This window comes from Cupressus sempervirens, chromosome 7, assembly GCF_028749045.1.
Source record: "Cupressus sempervirens isolate cs-2001-9-10 chromosome 7, ASM2874904v1, whole genome shotgun sequence".
Classification (NCBI taxonomy): Eukaryota; Viridiplantae; Streptophyta; class Pinopsida; order Cupressales; family Cupressaceae; genus Cupressus; species Cupressus sempervirens.
Window position 1 is genome coordinate 516,826,342 of NC_143124.1, and position 22,296 is coordinate 516,848,637.

Genomic DNA, 22,296 nt, shown 5'->3' on the forward strand with positions numbered 1-22,296 from the left:
AAAGTCTAATTCTTTTTACTAAAGAAAGTCATTGAGGAGAAATGAAACCTTTGCTCCTATATGAACACACTACATCTGACAAGAGTGACACACTACTATAACAAAAACTTGAGCTTGTAGTAGGGGGTGAGAATTCAAAATTTTAAATTATGGATTAGGACTTCTAAGAAAATTTGGAAGAAAGTATAAAAGGAGGAAGAGTTGAAAGAAAAAGGTTAGATTGTTGGGTGCTTAGCCAAAGAGCCAAGAGAGTTGAGATAAGTGGAATCTCAAGGTGTGAAGAAGAGTCATGAGAGAGAAGTCACCTTCAGAGAGTTATTGTGATAAGGAGAAGCTAGCAAGACCAAAAAATACAAGGTTATCATGTCAAAGAGAAATGAGAGCCAAGCACACAAATGATCAAGGTCTAAAGTTGCAGAGTTGAGAGAGGATAGAGCACAAATTTCTAGACAAATCAAGAGTTGAAGAAAGAGGTATTTCAAGATAAGTGTAGTAGCTATTTATTAGACCATTCCCTATTGGTTACTAACCTTTGAAAAGGTAAATCTTGTCAAGCATGGACCCTAATAGGTTCTTTGTACAAATCTCCTAATAGGGTGACACATTGACTTGTGTTCTAAAGTCCTTTAACTAGGCTTCTCCTAAAAAGGAAATCCTTTAATAGGTCTTATCAAAATCCCTTAATCGGGTGGCACCTAACGATCTCTTTGTAATCTTCTAACATGGATAAGCTCTTGACCAAGTACACTTTAGAAGAGTGCAATATTTGCAAGGATCAATCCACACATCATAATTTTTACCCTAAATAGGTTTCCATGAGATAAATACTATGTTATGTGTTGCTATTTTCATGTTCTTTTTTTTTTCTTAATTCTCACTGGTTGAGTTATAGAAAACACAAACTCCTAGATAAGTGTGAAATGTGAAAAGTTGAATCTAGTGAGTATATAGATTCACCCCCAACCTCCAGTATATTGACCTGTGGTAGGACCAACAATTTTTATAAAGAGGATAGGTCCTTAGGATAGAAGAGTTTAATGGCTCGAGGAAAAGATCAAGATGTTTAAAAGAGACACAACAAATTTTTCTCGAGAAAATTATAGCTCTTGGTGTTGGAAGATGTACTTGCATCTGAAGACACTTGGAGATGCTTACTAGACCCATATAGATGTCAAATATGTTGAACCAATTGGTCTACTCATCCTCAACCAATTGAAGGAGATACACACAACCATAATGGATTCTCTAGTGAGCAGCTTATCCTATTCTGAGAATAAAGACATGGAGGAACATGAGACAACATACATGATGTGGGAGAAGTTGAAAATTTTCTATGGTGGAAAAAATCATGTTAGGAGGGCTAAAGACGAAATCTTGAGAAGAAATTTTGATGACATGAGGATGCAAGAAGGTGAAGAGATTAAAGGCTAGCTATGACAAGTGGGTCAAGGATGACATGCTAGCCATCAGAGCATGCAAAAGAGAAATACAATAAGAATAGTGCATGAGAAAGGTATTGACAATCCTTCTACCTAAATATGCCATAAGGGTGTCAAACATTCAAGATATGAGAATAATAGACAAGATGGAGGTATCACTTGGTGTCTTGATAGGAAATTTTATTGCATTTGAGCTTATTAAATTTGACAACAATCAACCACCCAAGGTTGAAACTGTATTCAAAACATTTGTTGCACCAACTACAACACTAAGAGAAATATTTTAGGGTTTTTCTTGTCGCACAATTTTAGTCTTGGATGCAAAGGTTTCTTCTCATTTTGATCACTGCAACAAGTACAAAACAAAATTTAAAGGTTAGTTCTTATTCCCTCCTTTTTCAATTCAGCATATCTTTATTTAGCATATATACACATACATTAAGGTTCTTTAAGGCATTTTGGCTATCTTTCCTCTATTCTTCTAGATCTAGTTTACATTAGTGCTCCTTGTTCACCTAGTTAGCATAAATCTCACTAGACCTAGTTCTTTAGAATTGGGATTGAAAGGTTCCTATTCCTTATCTACCCCTTTTTGTATCACACACTAACAATATAGTGCAACAAAACATACATGTACGTAGGTTATGTGATGAACATGGGTTTTATGCCCTTGATTCACATTTACCATGCTACATTTATTGTTGAAATTGATTGTGTTAAATTTTTCTTTTGTGGTGTTAGTGTTGGAAATCTGATTGAAAAGCTCATTGTTGTTGAAGATCAAAGAGGGAGATTGTTTTAAAAGAATGTTTTCAATCATTGTTTTGTCATTGATGTCAAACCTGCTATTTGTAGGGATGATATTTTCTTATAAGATCCAAGTACTATCACTTAGTTGATTGATGGAGAGGATTTGATCAACAAGATGTAACAAGAGCACCTAAGGGAAAGGTTGAGTTATGATGTTGTAATGAAGTGCAAGGATTAGTTAAGACAATGGTTAAGGAATGTATTGATGACATACTCATAGATACAGAGGTTGATCACACTTAGAAACATTGAAGGAAGAAGTTGTAACAAGGTTGATTGCAAAGCTTAAACTAAGATCTTTAGTGGGTGCCAAGCAAGTTAGCTGAAGCAGAGTAAATTCTTAGTAGGAGCTAAGTAATAGAAATTTTTAGTGTGTACTAAGTGATCTTCAAGTGCCAAGTGAAGTTTGGGTGTTGAGCATCAGAAAATTTTCAGTTAGTGCCAAGTGATTTTTAGGTGCCAAGCATTAGGAAAAGCACAGTTGATGTTGAATAACATAGTATGTGTTAAGAACTAGTATTTCAATGGTGCCAAGCTGCTACATTATTTCAAAAGATGAAGATTTGTTGACATAGTGGTTACATTGAATTTTGAAAAAGAGTTGGAAGATAAGGATGATGGGTTGGAGGCACATAATCCTATGTAAACCATTTTTGAGTGAATTCTAAAGGATTATTCAAGTAGTTTCTAGAGGAAACAAAATATGGGTTAGATGCAATGAATCCTGCCTAATCCATGGGAATTGAAATTAAATAATGGAAGAATCGAGTGGGAAAAGGTACTCCAAGACTTCTATTTAAAAATTCATAGACCAAGAAGAAAATAGCTACTGATACTGATTTGCAAAATAATTAGAAGGGTGTCAAGGAGGAGACATCTAGAAGAAGGAAGAGCACAGAGGCTTTATTTCCATGAGTGGTCATGAAGAGATGATTGCACTGGTACATTGATTATGGAGACTCAAGGTGAAAAAGCTTGAAAGGAGGGAAATCTATCAAGAGTTGCAGAGTTTGAAGGCCAAGCAAGGGTATGAGCTGAGAAGTGATATGAGATCTACAAGATAAGTTATATGTTGTAGTTAGATCAAGATTTTCTAATACTCTCTAGCAATTGTATTAGATCTGAAAATCCTATGTACTTAGGTCGGCCTAACAACCATTTGTAAATCCTTTTATAGTGTGGCATTCCAAGTGAATGTTCTAAAGTCCTTTAACTAGGCCCACTTCTAACAGGGTGGTTAAATCCTCTAACAAGGTCACATTTAACAATGTGTTGTAAGCTTTTAACAGGGTAGGCCTTTCATAGGGCATCACTTCAGAAGGGTGAGAATTGAGTAGCATGTTATTGGTGGTTTTTCCCAAATTGGGTTTCCACGTAAGTCACTGTGTCATGTGTTGATTTTATATGTGTTATGCTTGCATGTTGATTTACATTAACTTGCTGATTGGATAAGTTAAATCTTGGATGAATGATTGGTTGAATGGATCCACTATACTTAGTGAAAAGTTTGAATAGGACATTTGGACCTTGAATAATTGATTCACCCCCCCACCCTCAGTTATTCTAAAGCAATTCTAACAGTTAGATTATCCTTTGCATTTTACAACATGTTTTGGTTGTTTGTTCACCTTTATTGGTCAACCCAGCTGTTGAATTTTCAACTTATAATTGTGAATTATATATTTTATTTATCTATCATTGCATTCTTTACATTATATTAGGTTGGAGTTCATATCATAGTGGTCTTCTAGTGTAATGTCCCCAATTAGGACATTAGTTTAGAAACCCTGACTCTGCATGTATTTTACTATATTATTTTCTTCTCATATATTCTTCTATGTCCTTTCATGAGATTCTGTACTCCTTTATATATTTTGAAATAAGAAGAGTTGTGTCCTTTCTTAGGATAATTGTATTATATTGATAATATAATCACCAATATGATTATATTATATTAATACTATAGATAAAATCAATTATATTGATAATATTAATATTACATTATTTCCTATACTACATAATATATTCACTTTATATATTTAGATTATTAATCTAAATATTTTAATTCTCAAATTAATGTAATATCATAATATGATAATAAATTTTACTATAACATTATTCTTATTATATTATTATTACTATTTTATTTATTAATATCAATTTTGACCACATTATTTTACTAGTTATTACCTAGTAACATATTTTATTATATCAATAATATATTATTCTTTATTCTTTAATAATATATTAAATCATTTAAACATATTTTTATAATTGTATTTATTCACCATGAAATTATAATAATTTAATAGATATTTATTTATAATAATTAAAACTATTTAATTACCATAATTAGGGGACATGACAGTCCACCCTTCCTCAAATTGCTTGTCCTCAAGCAATGACTGTTTACAATAAACCTTTCTTGTGATGTCAATAAACAAGTTATACACTAAGATGTAAAAATACATAAGGTATGCATGTAGTTAATGTCGTAATGCATGAAGTAAATATATGAGTAGTTGCAGACAAAAAGCGTACACAAAGAAGACACATTAATGCATGAAGACACAAAGCATACATGATGAAGACACACAATACACATGTTATGCAATTCTTTGATTGTGAACCTGCAACCACAAAAATTGTTAATGCACATTCATATACCTATACCAACTAATACAGTTAGTACATATAAGTATACTTTCAAAGAAATTACTGGTTTTAATTAGGAAAAAAAATAGCTTCATTTGAATGTTCCTACTTCTAAGGGCTTATAATATTGTCCTTTTTTTTTCTTCCAAGGAATCAATTATTATATTATTTAATTAAAATAATTCTTCATATATGTCTATATTCATATCCTACTGATTACATTGTATACATATAGGCTAGGTCCCCTAGAGATTGGACTAGGATACCACAGTAAAGGCTTGACAAGACCTTGGTCTCCACCTTTCAAATGTGAGTCTCTCATCATGCTTGATTCATTATATATGTATATTTTCCCTTTCCAGACTATTACATTGTACATATAGGCTAGGTCATCAGGAGATTGGACAAGGACACCACATTAAAGGCTTGACAAGACCTTGGTCCTTGCTTTTTCAAATGTGATCCTTCCATCTCTCACCATGCCTAGATGCTATACCATACCTCAGTCCTTGAACATTGTGGTGGGGTCCCATAGCTCAATAAACCTAAACCCAAGAAAGGGTATTTCCCCCCTCTTGTCTTAGGACTCAGTTGTACCCTTTTACCCACCTAGCTCTTATTGAATGTAATTCTTGGGAATCATTATTTAATCAACTATATCATTTATTTGTTCATCTCTCTCTTTTTGAGGAATGTATTCATCTTTGTTTCTATAATAATGTGGCAACTTAATTAGAATAATTGATATTAAAGCATGTTTATTTCTTTACATAATTAAGTTGTTTATTCTACATCCAACATATAATTAATTTGTTTATTTAATATATAATTGGATTGTTCTATTTCATAAACATATAATTAATTTATTTATTTGACATATTATTGAGTTGTCCATTTAATTATTCTGGTATTTACTTATACAAATTAGGTTTTCTTTTTTAAGTAACATAATTAATGTTATGATGATATATCATTATGTTGCCCATTTAATTTTTATCACTTATACGAATTAGGGTTTCCTTTTGAATTTGCTACACAGGTAATGTGAGGAATGGGTGATGTGAGTTGTTTGAATTGTGGATTTGCTGATGCATACCGCAATCCATACCTTCTTGCTGTTATAGCTACGTTCTCTACTTGCGTATCAACCCAACTTCCACTATCCTTCCTTCCATATCATGTCTATCTACTCCCTTGATGCCTCTGTACTCTTCCACGTACTCCCTTAAATATTATGCTCAACTGGTGTGTAGCTTTCGGTCTGTTATTTAGAGCATTTATTTATTGTTAATAACACCACTTTGAAGACATTTAATATTGAATTTGATTCTTCAAATTGAATCTTCAAATGGTGGTGCAAAGTACCAAAGTAGTCTCCAGAAATGTATGTGGTTTGATAGAATAGATGTATTCTCATGAAAGACAATGATTGAGATTGCTAAGGTGGGGATCCAATGAGTGCCCTAAGTTATGGCACTCTTAGGTCATCATTAATGAAAACATTACTGCTTTCACCAATGGGCAGCCATCTAACATGGGTATTATACCTTAGTGTGTTGAGGTTGTACTTAATTTTAGAGAAGTACCTGGGTTTTTAGTGTATGATGTTGCTAATCCATTTTCTGATGGCATTACAGCTGCTATTCATCAAATAGGTTGGAAGGGTGCAAGGTTTTGAGGGAGGCAGAATGCTATAGGGGTGTTATAATGGTAATCCATGAGGTGGTTGATGGCCAAATATATATGCTTGGGAAATAGTGAAATCACAAGTAGTGCAAACCCTTTTGGAAGTGTTTATAGGTTTGGAACTTGAAGAATTTTCCAATAGAGTATACTCGAGTATCCATTGTAGATGGAAAAGCCCCAAAAAGTTCTAATTCTGATATCTTAGCCATGAAGATAACCTCAACTTCATAGAACATTGCATCTGTCTTCAATTTTCAAATTGATTCTCCAGCACAATAGTTAAAATAGTCCCTTCGCTAATAACCTCTTTTGTTGCAAGTGTTTGAGGAAGCTTTATTTATCAGAAAGATATTTCTCTAGAAGCCTCCCCAGTTATATTTTCAAATTGAGAGAATTGAGATAGTTGATCTTCAAGGGATCTTTGGAGATTGAGAGAATTGCATCTCAACAATAATAGTTTGTCGAAGCAAATTTCTGCAGGTGTTATGGATCTTCCCAGTTTGTAAGTACTACACCTTAGTCATAATAGTTTGTCTAGAAAAATCATTGCAAACAGTCATCAACTGAGGAGTTGGACCTATTCAAACCTTGGAGACAATGATTTGATGGGACACATTCCTTCCTAGATACAATGAGGATCGCTGGATCATTTTGTTATGGGACAAACTAATCTTTAGACAAAGAGTGCACACTAAGACCATACATACGAGAACTTTGATTGCTTGCCTTGTTAAGATTATGCTTGAAAATGAGAAACCACTTAGTTTTCCTTCTACACATACAAATCCTTCATAGATAGATAGTAGTTTTACCAACATGGGGGAAACAAGACATACATAACGAGTGGTGTACAAATAAGTTTTTTTTTCTCATTAGAGGAATATGTATAGGTGAACAAGCTATGAAGTTTCATGTTGAGTATCATCCACTCAATATAATATCCTTAATCAGAGCCTTTCTTTTAATCAAATTTCATTTTGTTTCATATAAAAATCTGCTAATAGATTCCTTCTTGAATTTACAAGATGGCAAGATCATGCTTTGATACCACTGTAATGTCCCCGATCAGGACATTAGTTTAGAAATCCTGACTCTGCATGTATTTTACTATATTTTCTTCTCATATATTCTTCTATCTCCTTTCATGAGATTCTGTACTCCTTTATATATTTCAAAATAAGAAGAGTTGTGTCCTTTCTAATGATTATTGTATTATATTGATAATATAATCATCAATATGATTATATTAATATTAATATTATTTTCAATACTACATAATATATTCACTTTATATATTTAGATTATTAATCTAAATATTTTAATTCTTAGATTATTAATCTAAATATTTTAATTCTTAGATTAATGTAATATCATAATATCATAATAAATTTTACTATAACATTATTGTTATTATATTATTATTACTATTTTATTTATTAATATTAATTTTGACCACATTATTTTATTAGTTATTACCTAGTAACATATTTTTTATAATTGTATTTATTCACCATGAAATTATAATAATTTTATACATATTTATTTATAATAAGTAAAACTATTTAATTACCATAATTAGGGGACATGACATCTAGCCTTGTTTGCTGTATGAGCTTTATTACTTTTAGTCTTACCTATAGTATTCCTATTAAGAGAAGTCATAGACGCATGGCTCTTTTTGATCTAGATAAATGTTCTCCTCTTCTTTGAAACCTTAGTGACCCTATGGTTTCTCATGATCCTAACCATACTATGGATCATGAATCTTCTCACTCATCTCATGATGAGGATGAGGCGTCAAGAGTCCCCCCCAGAACAAGTTGATAAGCTTGCAATAGAGATTGATAAAATACATGATTGGATTTTACAAGAAAACCACAAAACTTAAACTATTGTTGACCTTTTTGCTCTTAAGAAAGTGATCTATAATTATGAATATGATGTTAATATTGTGTGTGGTCTTATTCATATTATCCATACTCATGTTAAGCCTTTGGCTCAAGTTATTTTTGAAGCAGGATTACCTCATTTTTCTACTCTTGAGCCTATTTTACCTATCCTTGTGCCTATCTCTAGCATTTACACTTATGTTCCTCATATTATGATTACTTCTATTCGGGTATATAATCATCTTAGTGGTCTTTCTATTCCTTCCTTACTTGTGAGTGTTCTGCCTACTTCATTCCCAACTTCACAACCTTCATATAACAACATTCTTTTCACTTATTCTAATCCTTCTATTGTGGTTCCCAATGTTCCACCAATGAATTCTTCCATTCCAAATAATTCATACACTTTTCTTAGTGTGTCAAATGTGTCTATTCAATTTTCCCCTTCTAATAATTCCACTATCCTTAGTTTGGTTCAGATGGTGTCTTGTTTGCAATAACTTTCTTCTTTCACTCAATCTAATATCAATGTCCCTACATGTGATATGGGTAGTCTTTTATCTTTTGACATTATCCATATTACTGATCCTTTGCAAGATGATATGCCTCACTTGATACTTATAATGGTAAGGGTGATCCTGTAAGACATATTAAGACTTTTGAAGGCCTATGTACTAATTATGTTCATGACCATATGATATTAGCTAAGTTGTTTTCTTGCACCTTCTATGACAAATATTTGCAATGCTATTGCTCTTTTCCACCTTATTCTATTGATTGATTTCATAAACTTGCCAATTCCTTTATACAAGAATTTCATAATAATATTGGTCCTTCAATTTCTTTGACCAATTTGATGCATTGTAAACAAGGTCCTAAGGAGAAAGTGACAAATTTTATTGGTAGATTTAAGCATTTGCATTCTCATATTTCTTATCAAGTGCCTGATATGGATATACAACATATGTTTATTACAAATTTATAAAGAGATATTTGAGATAAAATTATTCTTATCTGAGTTTACCTCTTTTACACAACTTTGTGCATCACTTCATCATTATCAAGTTCAAGTGAGTTAGTTTGAGAGTATGGCTCCAATGGCTCCTAAAACTGTAATACCCCTCCTTTTCTATCATTGTAGACTTAGTTGTTAAAGTTCTATGTGACTCTTCTATATTTGTGTTGGCCCTTATTTGATATTGAAATCCAATACTTTAATATTTTGAGTAATTAATTATGTTAGGTTGTAATGATTTCCTACTTGTAGTAATGATGCTTTAATTGCTCTTAGTTTATTGGAATTACTTTTATGATGTTATCATATGGTGTGTCTTAGAAAGATGTTTATTATGTCCTCATGACGATGAGATGTTCATGTTGGAATATGGTGTTATTTATATTCAGCATTTAGCATTATACTTACCCCATAGTTGCATGTTTATGTTGTGTGTTTGTTTTATATTTATGTTTGAGGTGCCTAATATAGTTAAAGAAGGAAGTTGTAGTCACTTGATATTCGAGATCTACATGATGTACCACTTCTTGCATATGTACATGTACATGCTCATTTTTTTATATGAATTTGTAAGTATCAAGCATTGACTTCCTTGAATTTTCAGGATGAGCATGCCCTATCATAATAAATCAATGGTAAGAATAGGGAGATAATGTTTGGTCCAATCCAAACCATAGCCTAACTACTTGTCTTGAGAAAGAGGACATGTAGATGAATTTCCATCCCTTTTAAACCCATGAGTGTATCTTTTCCTATGTTGTTTAATTTTGAGTTTTGGTTAGCTTTTTTAATGTTTCTTGTATGTGGATTTGACTATATGATTTATTTGGTAAATAATTTAATTATGACCTTTGGATTAATCTTATAATTTTGAGAATTATTAGATATTATTTGATAAAAAAAGAAAATATTAAAATATGAGAATATTCAATTAATTAAAAACAAATTAAATATGTGCTTTAATTTAAAGACTTAATTTGGAAGTCTAATTTGAATATTTGGTTAAAAGAAATTAAAAATTGATGATATTTAGTTAGTTAAGAAGTTGGATGAAAAAATAATTAAAATATTAAAATATTAAAGATTTAATATTATTTTATTATAATTATTTAACTAATAATAATTAAATTAGAGTTGTATTTAAATATAATTTTTAATTATTCTTATTAATTTAAATAAGAAACTACGCTTTAAGTAGTGCTTGCACTAATTAGTAAAGTGGAGGAAAATAAATAAAATGAATATTTTAATTAAAAGTTCTTTAAGTGTGCATGGAAGGATTAAATAATTAAAGTAACCATCATTTAATGAAGTTAGTGACATTTATAATTGGGGAATAGAAACCCTAGTTAGGGTTATGGTTCTTTATTAGAGGGTATTTAGTTCATTTGAGGGACACACAAGTTTTGGGGAGAAAAATTTGGAAATGGATCAAAAGAATTGATGAATGTTTCGGAGGGTTTGGATTTGTTAGAGATTGTCTCAAAATTTAGTTGTGATTTTGAGGTAGGGCTTGAAAACTCATTGTAGAATTTCATTGAAAGACTTGTCTACTTTGTGTCTTCCTAGGTGCTTGCATAATTCTTACTAATTAATTAAGAAAACTTGATTGAGAAAAACTGTTAAAAAAGTTAGAAAATTATTATGGTTGTATTCTTTTTAAAACCCTTTCTAATATAGGAAAAAAATAAAATCATAGAAAATTGGAAGAAAACAACAAATTGAACAACTATGGTTTCAACTTTAAATTTCTCATTATAATCATGTCACTATCAAGAATTTTCTAAATAAATATAAATATTATTCTTATATTTAAAATAATTTGGTTGCAAAATTTATTAGAAAAGAATAAATTAATTGAGAGGAAAGCATGTTGTAACTAAACTTATACATGCATGCGAAAAAACAATATACTAAAGATAGAAAACTATGCATATTATGTTTGCATTATTTAAAAGATTAAAGGAATGCAAAAATACTAATTACATGTTTATTTTAATTTTACAAAAATATAATTTAATATTTAGATTTATTTGAAAAAATAAAAAGCTTTTTTATGATTAATTATTAATTCCATAAATTAAAAAAATTATATAAAAATTTAATTTAAAAATATTATTTATTTATTTTGAAAAAAAAAAAAAAATACTTATTTCTTATAAGTAAGTTTTTAATATTAATTATATTAAACCTCTTTGTGGGTTATAACTTGTTATATATTTATTAATGCAAGTGGAGTTATAAGTTAATATATATATAGTTGTCATTTAAGAGAAGTTATAGTGGAGTTTACTATATAATCATCTAGTTATGAATATATAATTATTATTTTTTGATCTATAAAAGGTTGTAGCCATATTATTTATATAGATATAACTAGAATCTTTACATTGTCTTTGTTCAAACGAGCATTGGTAGGAAAGAATGGAGAAAGAAAATCTCTAGTCTTGCCTGAGATATTATACACTTTTACATTATAAAAGGGGTATACCCCAAGATACATGTTTTTCACAATTATCATTACTTTACAATGATTTACTTGTATCTATTTTTTTACAATTGCTTTATTAGATTACATTTCAATTTGAAAGGTTTTCCTTTCTTTGTGATTCCATATTTTCTTCTTAGGCAAATTTGAACTCTTGATTAATTTCTGCTTGACTAGGTGCCTCCTTTCATCTGATTTCCTTAAGCTTTGATATACTTTCTTTCTTTGTAGCCTCTGTATTTTGCTACAAAATTCACACTCATTTCAATTGTTAGTCTTAATAAGAAAATTCACTGAAATGTTTAAACCATTCTTTTCCTTGCAAATGGGGAATAATTAGCTAAAGAGACTACAAATATATCAATGGCTATAGCCACTATCAAATTGGAGATAGAACAATATAGAAATCTCAAAAAAGTAGGGAGAGAGATGAGAAAGAAACTCTTCAAAGCTTTATCTAATTAGGTTACTCTGAATGCTGAAATAAGGGCCAAAATACATCAAAATGTATTAATGTTAACACTAATTGAAAAAGGGAAAAAAAAAAAAGACAAGGGACAAAACAACAAAATAGTCAACAAAAAAACTACAATTTTGTTGATTATTGTTAAAATTAGAAGGTTTATACTAGATCTTAATCACTCGATTAACTTTTCTTCTTAATTTTAATTGAAAGTTTATTCATTGATTGAATTTAAATTCATTCTCTAAATTTATGGTTGGATTTATGAATTGTGCATTCTTCTTAGGTTATTTTACTTATATATTTTGATTTTGTCTGCTTTGATTTTTAATCTATTGAGACGTTACTTTATTCTTTTGGAAACTTAACCCCTATTACAACTTCTATTATCTTTTAAATTTTAAATTTTAATTTGTTCATTTCTAAATTGAGATTTTGAGGTGTTACTATGTTCATAATTGTCTTATGAACCATAATCAGACGGAAATCTAGATTCAACCTCCTCTTGCTATTGGATTATGATCATCATCTAGCTATGAATATTTAATATTATGGGAGAAATTGTAAATAACTTAACTAAAATTGTAATTTCAATTTTGACTTATATTTAGTTGCATTATGAATTAAAGGAAAAATAAATATTAATAATAGACTTAGATAGAATTCATATTAATATTTTAGAAATGAAATTGATATTAATATTTAATCTAATAATATACATTTATGTTATTAAATAAATCATTCATGATTTAAGATTATTTAAATTAATAACATGGTAATATTGCATGATGTTGTATATGCCCAAAGAGATTTGACTTTTAAATACTTATTGATTTAAATAAGTAATTATCATAACAATTTATGTTAATATGTACATTCTTACTTTAATGTCAAACACATTTTTATTGAACAAACTAAATAATAGAAAATGATGGAATTAAATTATATGGTTGAAAATTATTTTTTTTCATAAATATTCTATTTATAGTCTTCTAGTATTTTTTTCGTAATTATTTTCTTTATAGGTTGTTTAATTGGCCAAGTTAGGATGTGAACCATAGATATTTTCAAGATTTCTTTTATGATTATTTGACTGAGCATCATAATGTACTTTATGACTTGTATTGTAATTGCATTTGTGTAAATGTTGTGTTTGTGTATGTTGCCTCCACATTGTTACTTTGATAGTGTTTAAACTTTAAAACAAAATAGTTTAACAAACTTTGTAATATATTAGATTTATTTCTTTTAGGTTCCTAAGCGGGGTATTACATCTGTTATTAGAGCCCAATTTTCAACACTGTGAACTCTGAGCATATTGTGTGTCATCTGTAAACAAGTAGTTAAACTTGCAACAAGATTAAACAACAAGACTTATCAACATAAAATATAAACAAAAAAGTTGAAAATAATAGAACTATGATTTTTTTTGGATTTATACTACTTGGTGTTTCAAATGCTATTTTGTGATAATATATTTCATCTTTGTTCTCTTAGTAGCAATAGTCAACTTCTAGGAGTGAGCCTATTTTAAGGGGAGGAGGATGTAATACCCCTCCTTTGTTATCATTGTAGACTTAGTTGTTAAAGTTCTATGCAACTCTTTTATAAATGTGTTAGCCCTTATTTGATATTTGAAATGTAATACTTTGATATGTTGAGTAATTGATTATGCTAGGATGCAACAATTTCCTATTTGTAGTGATGATGGTTTAATTTCTCTTAATTAGTTAATGAAATCACATTTATGATGTTGTCATATGGTGTGTCTTAGAAAGATGTTTATTATGTCCTCATGATGATGAGATGTTCATGTTAGAATATGATGTTATTTATATTTAGGATTTACTATACTTACTTTATACTTGCATGTGTATGATGTGTGTGTCTATTTTATATTATGTTTGAGGTGCTTGATATGGTTGAAAGAGGGACTCATAGTCACATGCTAGTCAGATCTACACAATGTACCACCCCGACATTTCCTATTCAACTTAGATATATATGCACATGTGCATGCTCATCTTTTATACAGATTTGCAGGTACTAGGCATTGACTTTCTTGAATTGTCAAGATGAGTGCACCTTATCACAATATCTCAATAGTATTAACAAGGAGATAATGTTCTGGTCTAATCCCAACCATAGCCTAATTACTTGTATTGAGGACATGTATATGGCTTTCCACCCTTTTTAAACCTGTGAGTTTATCTTTGCTTGTGTTATTTAATTTTGAGTTTTGGTCAATTTTGGTAATGTTGCTTTTATGTGGATTTGGCTATGTGATTTATTTGGTAAATGAGTTAATATAATCTTTAGATTAATCTTTTTATTTTTGATTGGTAAGAGGCCGAAGCCAAGATTGATTCTTATGTGTTTTGATTAATTATTGTTGCTTATTTATTTAAATTGAGTAGATTCAAACCCAAGACCTCTCATATAAGAGGCTCACAATTTATCGTTGTGTTATAGGCTCTTGCCTTTAGATTAATCTTATAATATTAAGGGGCATATGCACTGAGTTGTGGTGCCAAAAAGGTGACAAGCCTTTTTTTTTTTTCATTTTTCAATAGCGCGCACGTACTATTGTGCGTATGCACTATAGTGCGTACACACTATGGTTCAGGTTACCCAAAGCATAGTGCGTATGCGCTATAGTGCGTACGCACAATAGCGCATACACGCTATTAAAAAGAAATTTTTTTAATAAATGATGGGCTGCACACCCACGGCCCATCATATTAACAATGATTTTTACTGTTTATAAGGGCAGCGCGCACGCGAGTTGGAAAACAATTCATTTTCAACATCCCTTGCCAATATGCCTCCTCGCCGACAAAATCCAAGATCACCAGCACGCCGACGCCGACGCCATATGTAATCTAAACTTGACTTTGCATTATTTTATATGTTTTTCATATTGTTTTATAGGGTTTTTACAATTTTTATTTAGATTTGTTTATTCATTTGGATTTCAATTGATTCTTTATCAGGAAATGTCCATAATCAATCGGCAAATCCACAAAACCCTCAAGAAACTGAAGAACCTCAAACCAAAATCCACAAAACCCTCCTGAAGAACAACAAATTCCACAACCCGAACCAATTCCAAGACCTCCACCAGGCACACAAGAAAATATATTAAATGAAATTGAGATAGGCAAAATTGAATTAGAAGGACTCATTGGTCGGTTGAAACAAGCTGGACAAACCAATCCAATGAGGGCTCAATTGACATCATCCCTCGAATCCATTAAGACCCAGATAGCCTCAGTTACTGGTCAGTTAGATGTTTGGCGGGTTAAGAGGGAAGAACAAAAAAGATTTTATGCAAATAAATTGTCATATGAAGATGTTAAAAAAAAAGAAATACCAAAAGGTTCAATATGTGCATTATTTAGAAAACCCGGTGAGCAAAATACTGTTAGAGAGGGTACTAAACGGTTCCCCATCCATTGGTGTATACATGATGCTATGAGAAATCATTTTTGGGATAGATGGTGGATGGTTTTTGATGCCCCTCCTTGCAACAATCACGATGTCCCAATATATTTTTTGAAGAAATTGTATTGTGAGTTTGTCCTTGGGGAGATCCCCAATTATTTTGATCTATTAGACTCCTAGGGTAGAGGTGGGGGGTCATCATTCGAGAGGCCAGGAGCACATCGTGACCCTAATGTAATTAGGGCACCTGTGGTCAAGCCACAGCGTGAGCATGTGACTATTCCTTCAGTTGTGAAGAAACATGTAGAGGCCAACACTCTAGGGACCATTAATGCTTTGATGCAGACCCTCATCCATTCCATGGGCCCATTAGTTGAGGGGGAGCCTTCTGTGCGTCGTGGTCACATGTGCACTTCATGCGGATCCCTATGCACATTTGGCACTCATGCTGGAGATGCTGCGGATGATGGGCTTGTCACTGATCAGTTCTTGAACGAAACATTTGGCATTGACACACAGGTAAATTAAAATTATAATTTACTAATTTGATCACATTTCATATGTATAGTGAATGATTAATTAATTAGCATCTATTGACAGTGTTCAAAATTCAGGGTCAGAGTGTTGCCGAGCCTAGCAGCGATGCTCCGGCCCCATTTTTTGTCCCCTCCACGAGTCCAGAGGTATGTATCGATTTAATCATTTAAATTAATACATATATTTATTAAGTTATCATATTAAGGATTGACAAAAAAAATTATGCATGTGCATCAGTTCTCCACAGGACCCTCAACCTTTAGTATGGACTCAGAGCATAGACATCGTACGAGCTTCGTACAGGTACAGTTGTTTCATGTTAATTTAATTCATTTGATTATATTTGTTTCATGTTTCATGTTACATGTAACGTGTATTGTATGACATGCAGCTCATGACATCGGACACACCTCCTCATCTCCGACAGTCTGTTGATCATGGAGTGGCTGCAGCTATGGCTAGCTCACAGCCATTGACTGAGGTATGAAAGAATTTTCTTCATTTTAGTTGTTGTTTATAATAGTTAGTCTCAAAATTTCTAATGTTATTTATAAGTGATTATATTTATTGAATTTTTGTAGGGTCTCGTCACGCCTGATCGTCCACGAGCCTTCGAGGTGGACGTATAGAGTGACTATTTGATGGCGGTAAGAAAATAATTGATTTTGTGTGTACATATATTTGATTTCAACGTATAATAAATACTGATTCATATCTACTTTGTTTGTATCAGCTTGAGTTGGAGAAGAGCCTCAACAAGAGGACGAGCGAGCGTGTCAGGAGGACCCTATCATCTCCACCATCTCCCTCGACACGACGACAGAAGACGTCGAGAGATTTGTTTCCTTCCCCTCATGGGAAGGAAAAGATATAGTTGATCTAGACATATATATAGGCATCAGTGGACATATTCAATACACATTTGATGTATATGACATTTTATATTTGATGTATGACATTATTCGACTTATGACATTATTGGTTAATATATGATATGTTTGTTCATATGCGACATTATTGGTTATCATAATATATTATGTGTTTGTTAATGTACATGACATTATTGGTTATCATTTTATATTATATGTTTGTTCATGTATGACATTAAATAAGATATGTTCGTGTATGACATTAAATTAGATATGTGCATGTATGACATTAAATTAGATATGTTTATGTATGACATTAAATTCAATACCTAATATGTTCGAAACTTTGATAGAATATTGAGTAACAATAAAATTTATCACTATTTAAGCATAAGTTAATCATTTGCAATATTTCATCGTCATATGATTTATGATCTTGTTCATGCTTAAAGTTTTCCTTCTCTATCATTTGTTTATCAAGTTTAATTCAATACCTAATTAGTTTGAATTTTTGATACAATATTGATTAGCAATAAACTTTATCAGTCAAGATCGATTAGGACCTCCTGGCAATAAACTTTATCAGGCAATATTCGTGGACCTCCAGGCAATTGGTCACCTAAATGAGAACCTTGAGATTTATTAGGAACTCCATGAAAGAAATCAGTAGCTTGAGAAGCTCTCCATTTGTTGAGCTTCAATACATAACCACCATTCTTTATCATCAATTAAAAAATGTCAGAGATAGTAGAGAAAAGATGGATTATTTGCAAAAAAAGTCATTTTAAATATCATAAATGTAACATAATCACTGATAGTTTTCTGTGTTTTCATACATTAATGATTGTAACATAATCACCAGTTGATTGGAATGCGTTGTTATTATTCTATAGTAACTAGATTAAGGTAAAAATAAAAGTTTAATAAATAGTTGTTATTATTCTTACATTGTTGGAAACAGGGGCAGCGTGAAGGATCTCTGATATTTTCCAAAATGGTGTTCCCAAATGCACACAATGCCACCAAAGACTCCAAACTTGGATTTACCTTCACCAATTGTTTCCTCCACCTCTACACACCTTAAACAACTTCAACCAATATGTTTCTAAGGTTTCCAAACCCACAAATCTTCAGTATATACAAAAAAAGAGGAAGAGGGATTCTTTTTTTAGTTTTGTAATAATGGTAGAGGGAAAATTATAAACATTTTTTTCATTTTTAGATTGGGCTTTCTGTGTGAATAAGAATGATAGTTTGTGAATTGTTATCTTTTATCAGAGAGGAGATGCAATATATTTCAAATCTTTGTATTTAAATATATTCATTTGAGATGTGTTGTTCTTTCTACCAGTTTGGTTATCTCTGATAAACTTTATAGAGTAAATTGTGTTTGTGCATATAAGGAAAACTTTGAGTTTCGCGTATCACACAATCTAAAATAAATCATTTTGATCTTTCCCCTTGATTTGCTGATTGTGAATATTTAATTTGGAATCTTTGAGTTCTTAGTTTGTATTTTCTTATTTGTAAATTCTCTCATCTACCTCATGTCTATGGATAGATGATAGCTTGCCTTCTGTGCCTTTCGATTAAAGGCATACCATCAATGTTATTCATTGAATATCCTTTGAGGGAGCTGTAACTTTATATGCAAGATATATCATTATTGGAAATCATAAGAAAAGACTCAATAACAACACATTGCTTAAGTTTCTTCAAAAATATACCAAGCCCAAAGAGCCATTTTGCATTATAAACTTATGGTTGCAACATTTTGGCATCGTTTGGAATGAGCTAGTTCGTATTGCCAACACCAAGATCCACCATCTCAAAAAAATTAGCTACGCCTTTGACAAGAGAATGGTTGGGGAAAGACATGTTTAGAGTGTTATCTTTGTAGTCTAAATATAGGCTCACTAAAATTTCATCTACAATGAATACACTTCCAAGTTCTTCTTCAAAGATAAATATCTCCAACACCACATAAGTACTAAGCACTTCATCCTCGTATTCCACTTGGAATAGTTCCATTAATCCTGTTATGGGATGGCATAAAAATGTATAAACCTTCTTCATATTTCTTTTGAATGTCTTCATGATCCTCCAATGCTTCTAGTAGCAACCTTTCTTCTTGATATGGTGTATAATCAAATGAGAAAGCCTCATATTCTATCTGTCTGTTAGGGTGAGGAATATCTTTTATCTTCTCTCCATCAATCCCTTCTTGCTTGTGTTGATCTATCAAGTTTCTTGGATTAACATCAATGGTTGGAATGATATTAGAAGCTTCAAATATAAAAGAATAAAATTCTAGAAAAGGGGCATCCATTGACAAACTTTCATTAATTTTATTATCAACAAGTTCCTTCTCAATAGGAGGAACAGCTAAGAAAGTCACCAAATCAGTTGGCTAAGAGATGTGTTCATTGTCATATTCAACATGCAAATGATAAGCTCCTGCACTGTTAGAAAATCTCCCTTCAACAACATGAGGTGTTTGAAAGTCTCTTTGATTGAAAATCATTAAATTTTTATAATGAAAAAGAAAGGGGGATGAAGGTTTTTCTTCTTTCTTTTCAACCTTATTTTGTAAAGGCATCTTTTTGGGATAAAGATTATTATAATTTTCAGATTGTGTTGCCTTCACATAGCTTGAATTTTTATATTTCATTCTACTAATCAGCATAGCATCATCTATCTTTGCAACTTCTTTTTTAGCATCTTCCAAATTATGCATTTCTTGGAGCTTTAAATAGAATTTAATTTCAATTTCTAAAGATACACAATTGCTTATTTTCAGTTGGTTAATAGGATGGAGGAATTTTTCTAGTACATCTATTGAATCTATATACAAAATCCCTCATAATTTCACTCTTCCTCATTTGAATTTGAAAGAAATCTATTAATAACTTGCCAACATCAGCTGTAGGCTTAAATATCTAAATAAATCTTACCTTGAGATCATTCCAACAAGTGACACAACCATCCTACAAATTCTAAAACCATTTAGCAACACTCTCAATAAAGCCACGAGAAAATAATCTGATGAAGACATCCTCTTCTTGCACGCCAAGAATTCCACAAGCAATTGTAACTTCTTTGATGTGGTCATCTAGATCTTGTATTTTTCCTCCATCAAGTGTTGGGATGATTTCTCTTGACCCTTGGGTAAAGATGAATACTAGACAAAGCAAAGGGCCCAATATGAGCTTCCCATGGTTCTCTCACAACCAAATCCATTGTATATAATGAAACCCTCTATTCAAATATTATACAAGATAAAATACAGAGTCACCAATTTCGCATGAATAAAGGATAGCTAAGGATATCTAATCCTACACTGATCTTTGTTTTTGAATCCCCAAAAAAGCTGCCAAAAATTTGTTAGTGAACATATTTGTCTCCTTCAAAAATGCTCACAAGCTTAACTCCATTAACCTCTCATGGATACAAATAAGCCACAACATTTGGATAAGTGTAAGATGGTCACTTCCCTCTGAATTGGCATGCCTGAGATATGCCCCGTCAAAGATCGCAACCCTATGGCATTTAGTGACCCTTAGGGACATTCTGGATTGGCGTGCCTGAGAATGTTTGAGCATTGAAGGGGATAGGATGAGGTTGGGGATAGGGTTTACCAGGCCACTCAGAGCTAACGGAGCAGACAATTCGATCCCATGATGAAAGGTGAGAGAGATTTGGCAGTTGGCAACTTTGTACTGGCCGACACTGCAAGTTTCAGCATCACCCGAGATGGAATTGTAAAACAAAAATGGAGTGTGATCTCCAAAAAGTGAGAGATTTTATTGTAGGTCTCCACAACATGGTCCTGTAGGAACTAGAATCGCATCCATACCTTGCACGAGCTCCAAGATATGCCCCATCAAAGATCGCAGCCCTATAGCATTTAGTGACCCTTAGGGACATTTCGGATTGGCGTGCCTGAGAACGTTCCAACACTGAAGGGGATAGGATGAGGTTGGGGATAGGGTTTACCCAGCCACTCAGAGCTAACGGAGTAGACAGTTCGATCCCACGACGAAAGGTGAGAGAGATTTGGCAGTTGGCAACTTTGTACTAGTTGACACTGCAAGTTTCAGCATCACCCGAGATGGCGTTGTAAAAAAAAAATGGAGTGTGATCTCCAAAAAGTGAGAGATGTTATTGTAGGTCTCCGCAACATGGTCCTGTAGGAATTGGAATCACATCCATACCTTGCACAAGATCCAAGATATGCCCCGTCAAAGATCTCAGCCCTATGGCATTTACTGACCCTTAGGGACATTCTGGATTGGCGTGCTTGAGAACGTTCCAGCACTGAAGGGGATAGGACGAGGTTGGGGATAGGGTTTACCTAGCCACCCAAAGCTAACGGAGAAAATAGTTTGATCCCATGACGAAAGGTGAGAGAGATTTGGCAGTTGGCAACTTTGTACTAGCCGACACTGCAAGTTTCAGCATCACCCGAGATGGCGTTGTAAAACAAAAATGGAGTGTGATCTCCAAAAAGTGAGAGAGGTTATTGTAGGTCTCCACAACACGGTCCTGTAGGAACTAGAATCGCATCCATACCTCACACGAGCTCCGAGATATGCCCTGTCAAAGATCGCAGCCCTATGGCATTTAGTGACCCTTAGGGACATTCCGGATTGGCGTGCCTAAGAAAGTTCGAGCACTAAAGGGGATAGGATGAGGTTTACCTAGCCACCGGGAGCTAACAGAGCAAACAGTTTGATCCCACGATGAAAGGTGAGAGAGATTTGGCAGTTGGCAACTTTGTACTAGCCGACATTGCAAGTTTCAGCATCACCCGAGATGGCGTCGTAAAATGAAAATGGAGTGTGATCTCCAAAAAGTGAGAAAGGTTATTGTAGGTCTCCAAAAAGAGTGTTTAAAAATGCAAAAATAGCGGGGGGTCCTTTGTATGGTTTGGGAGTTTGACCGTTAAAACGAGAAATTGTCCTAGTAGTAAGTGCTGGTAACAATTTTGAAATTTGATTG

The 22,296-nt window shown here is 32.3% G+C and overlaps 1 protein-coding gene across 1 annotated transcript; it reads left to right on the forward strand.

Moving 5' to 3' along the window:
• Nucleotides 1-16,137: 16,137 nt before the first annotated feature.
• On the forward strand, nt 16,138-16,826 carry LOC149547798 (uncharacterized). Its single transcript, XM_089794804.1, has 3 exons — nt 16,138-16,408; nt 16,504-16,572; nt 16,664-16,826. The coding sequence occupies exons 1-3, from the start codon at nt 16,229-16,231 to the stop codon at nt 16,808-16,810; spliced, it is 396 nt and encodes a 131-aa protein (XP_089650930.1). The 5' UTR covers nt 16,138-16,228; the 3' UTR covers nt 16,811-16,826.
• Nucleotides 16,827-22,296: the final 5,470 nt, after the last annotated feature.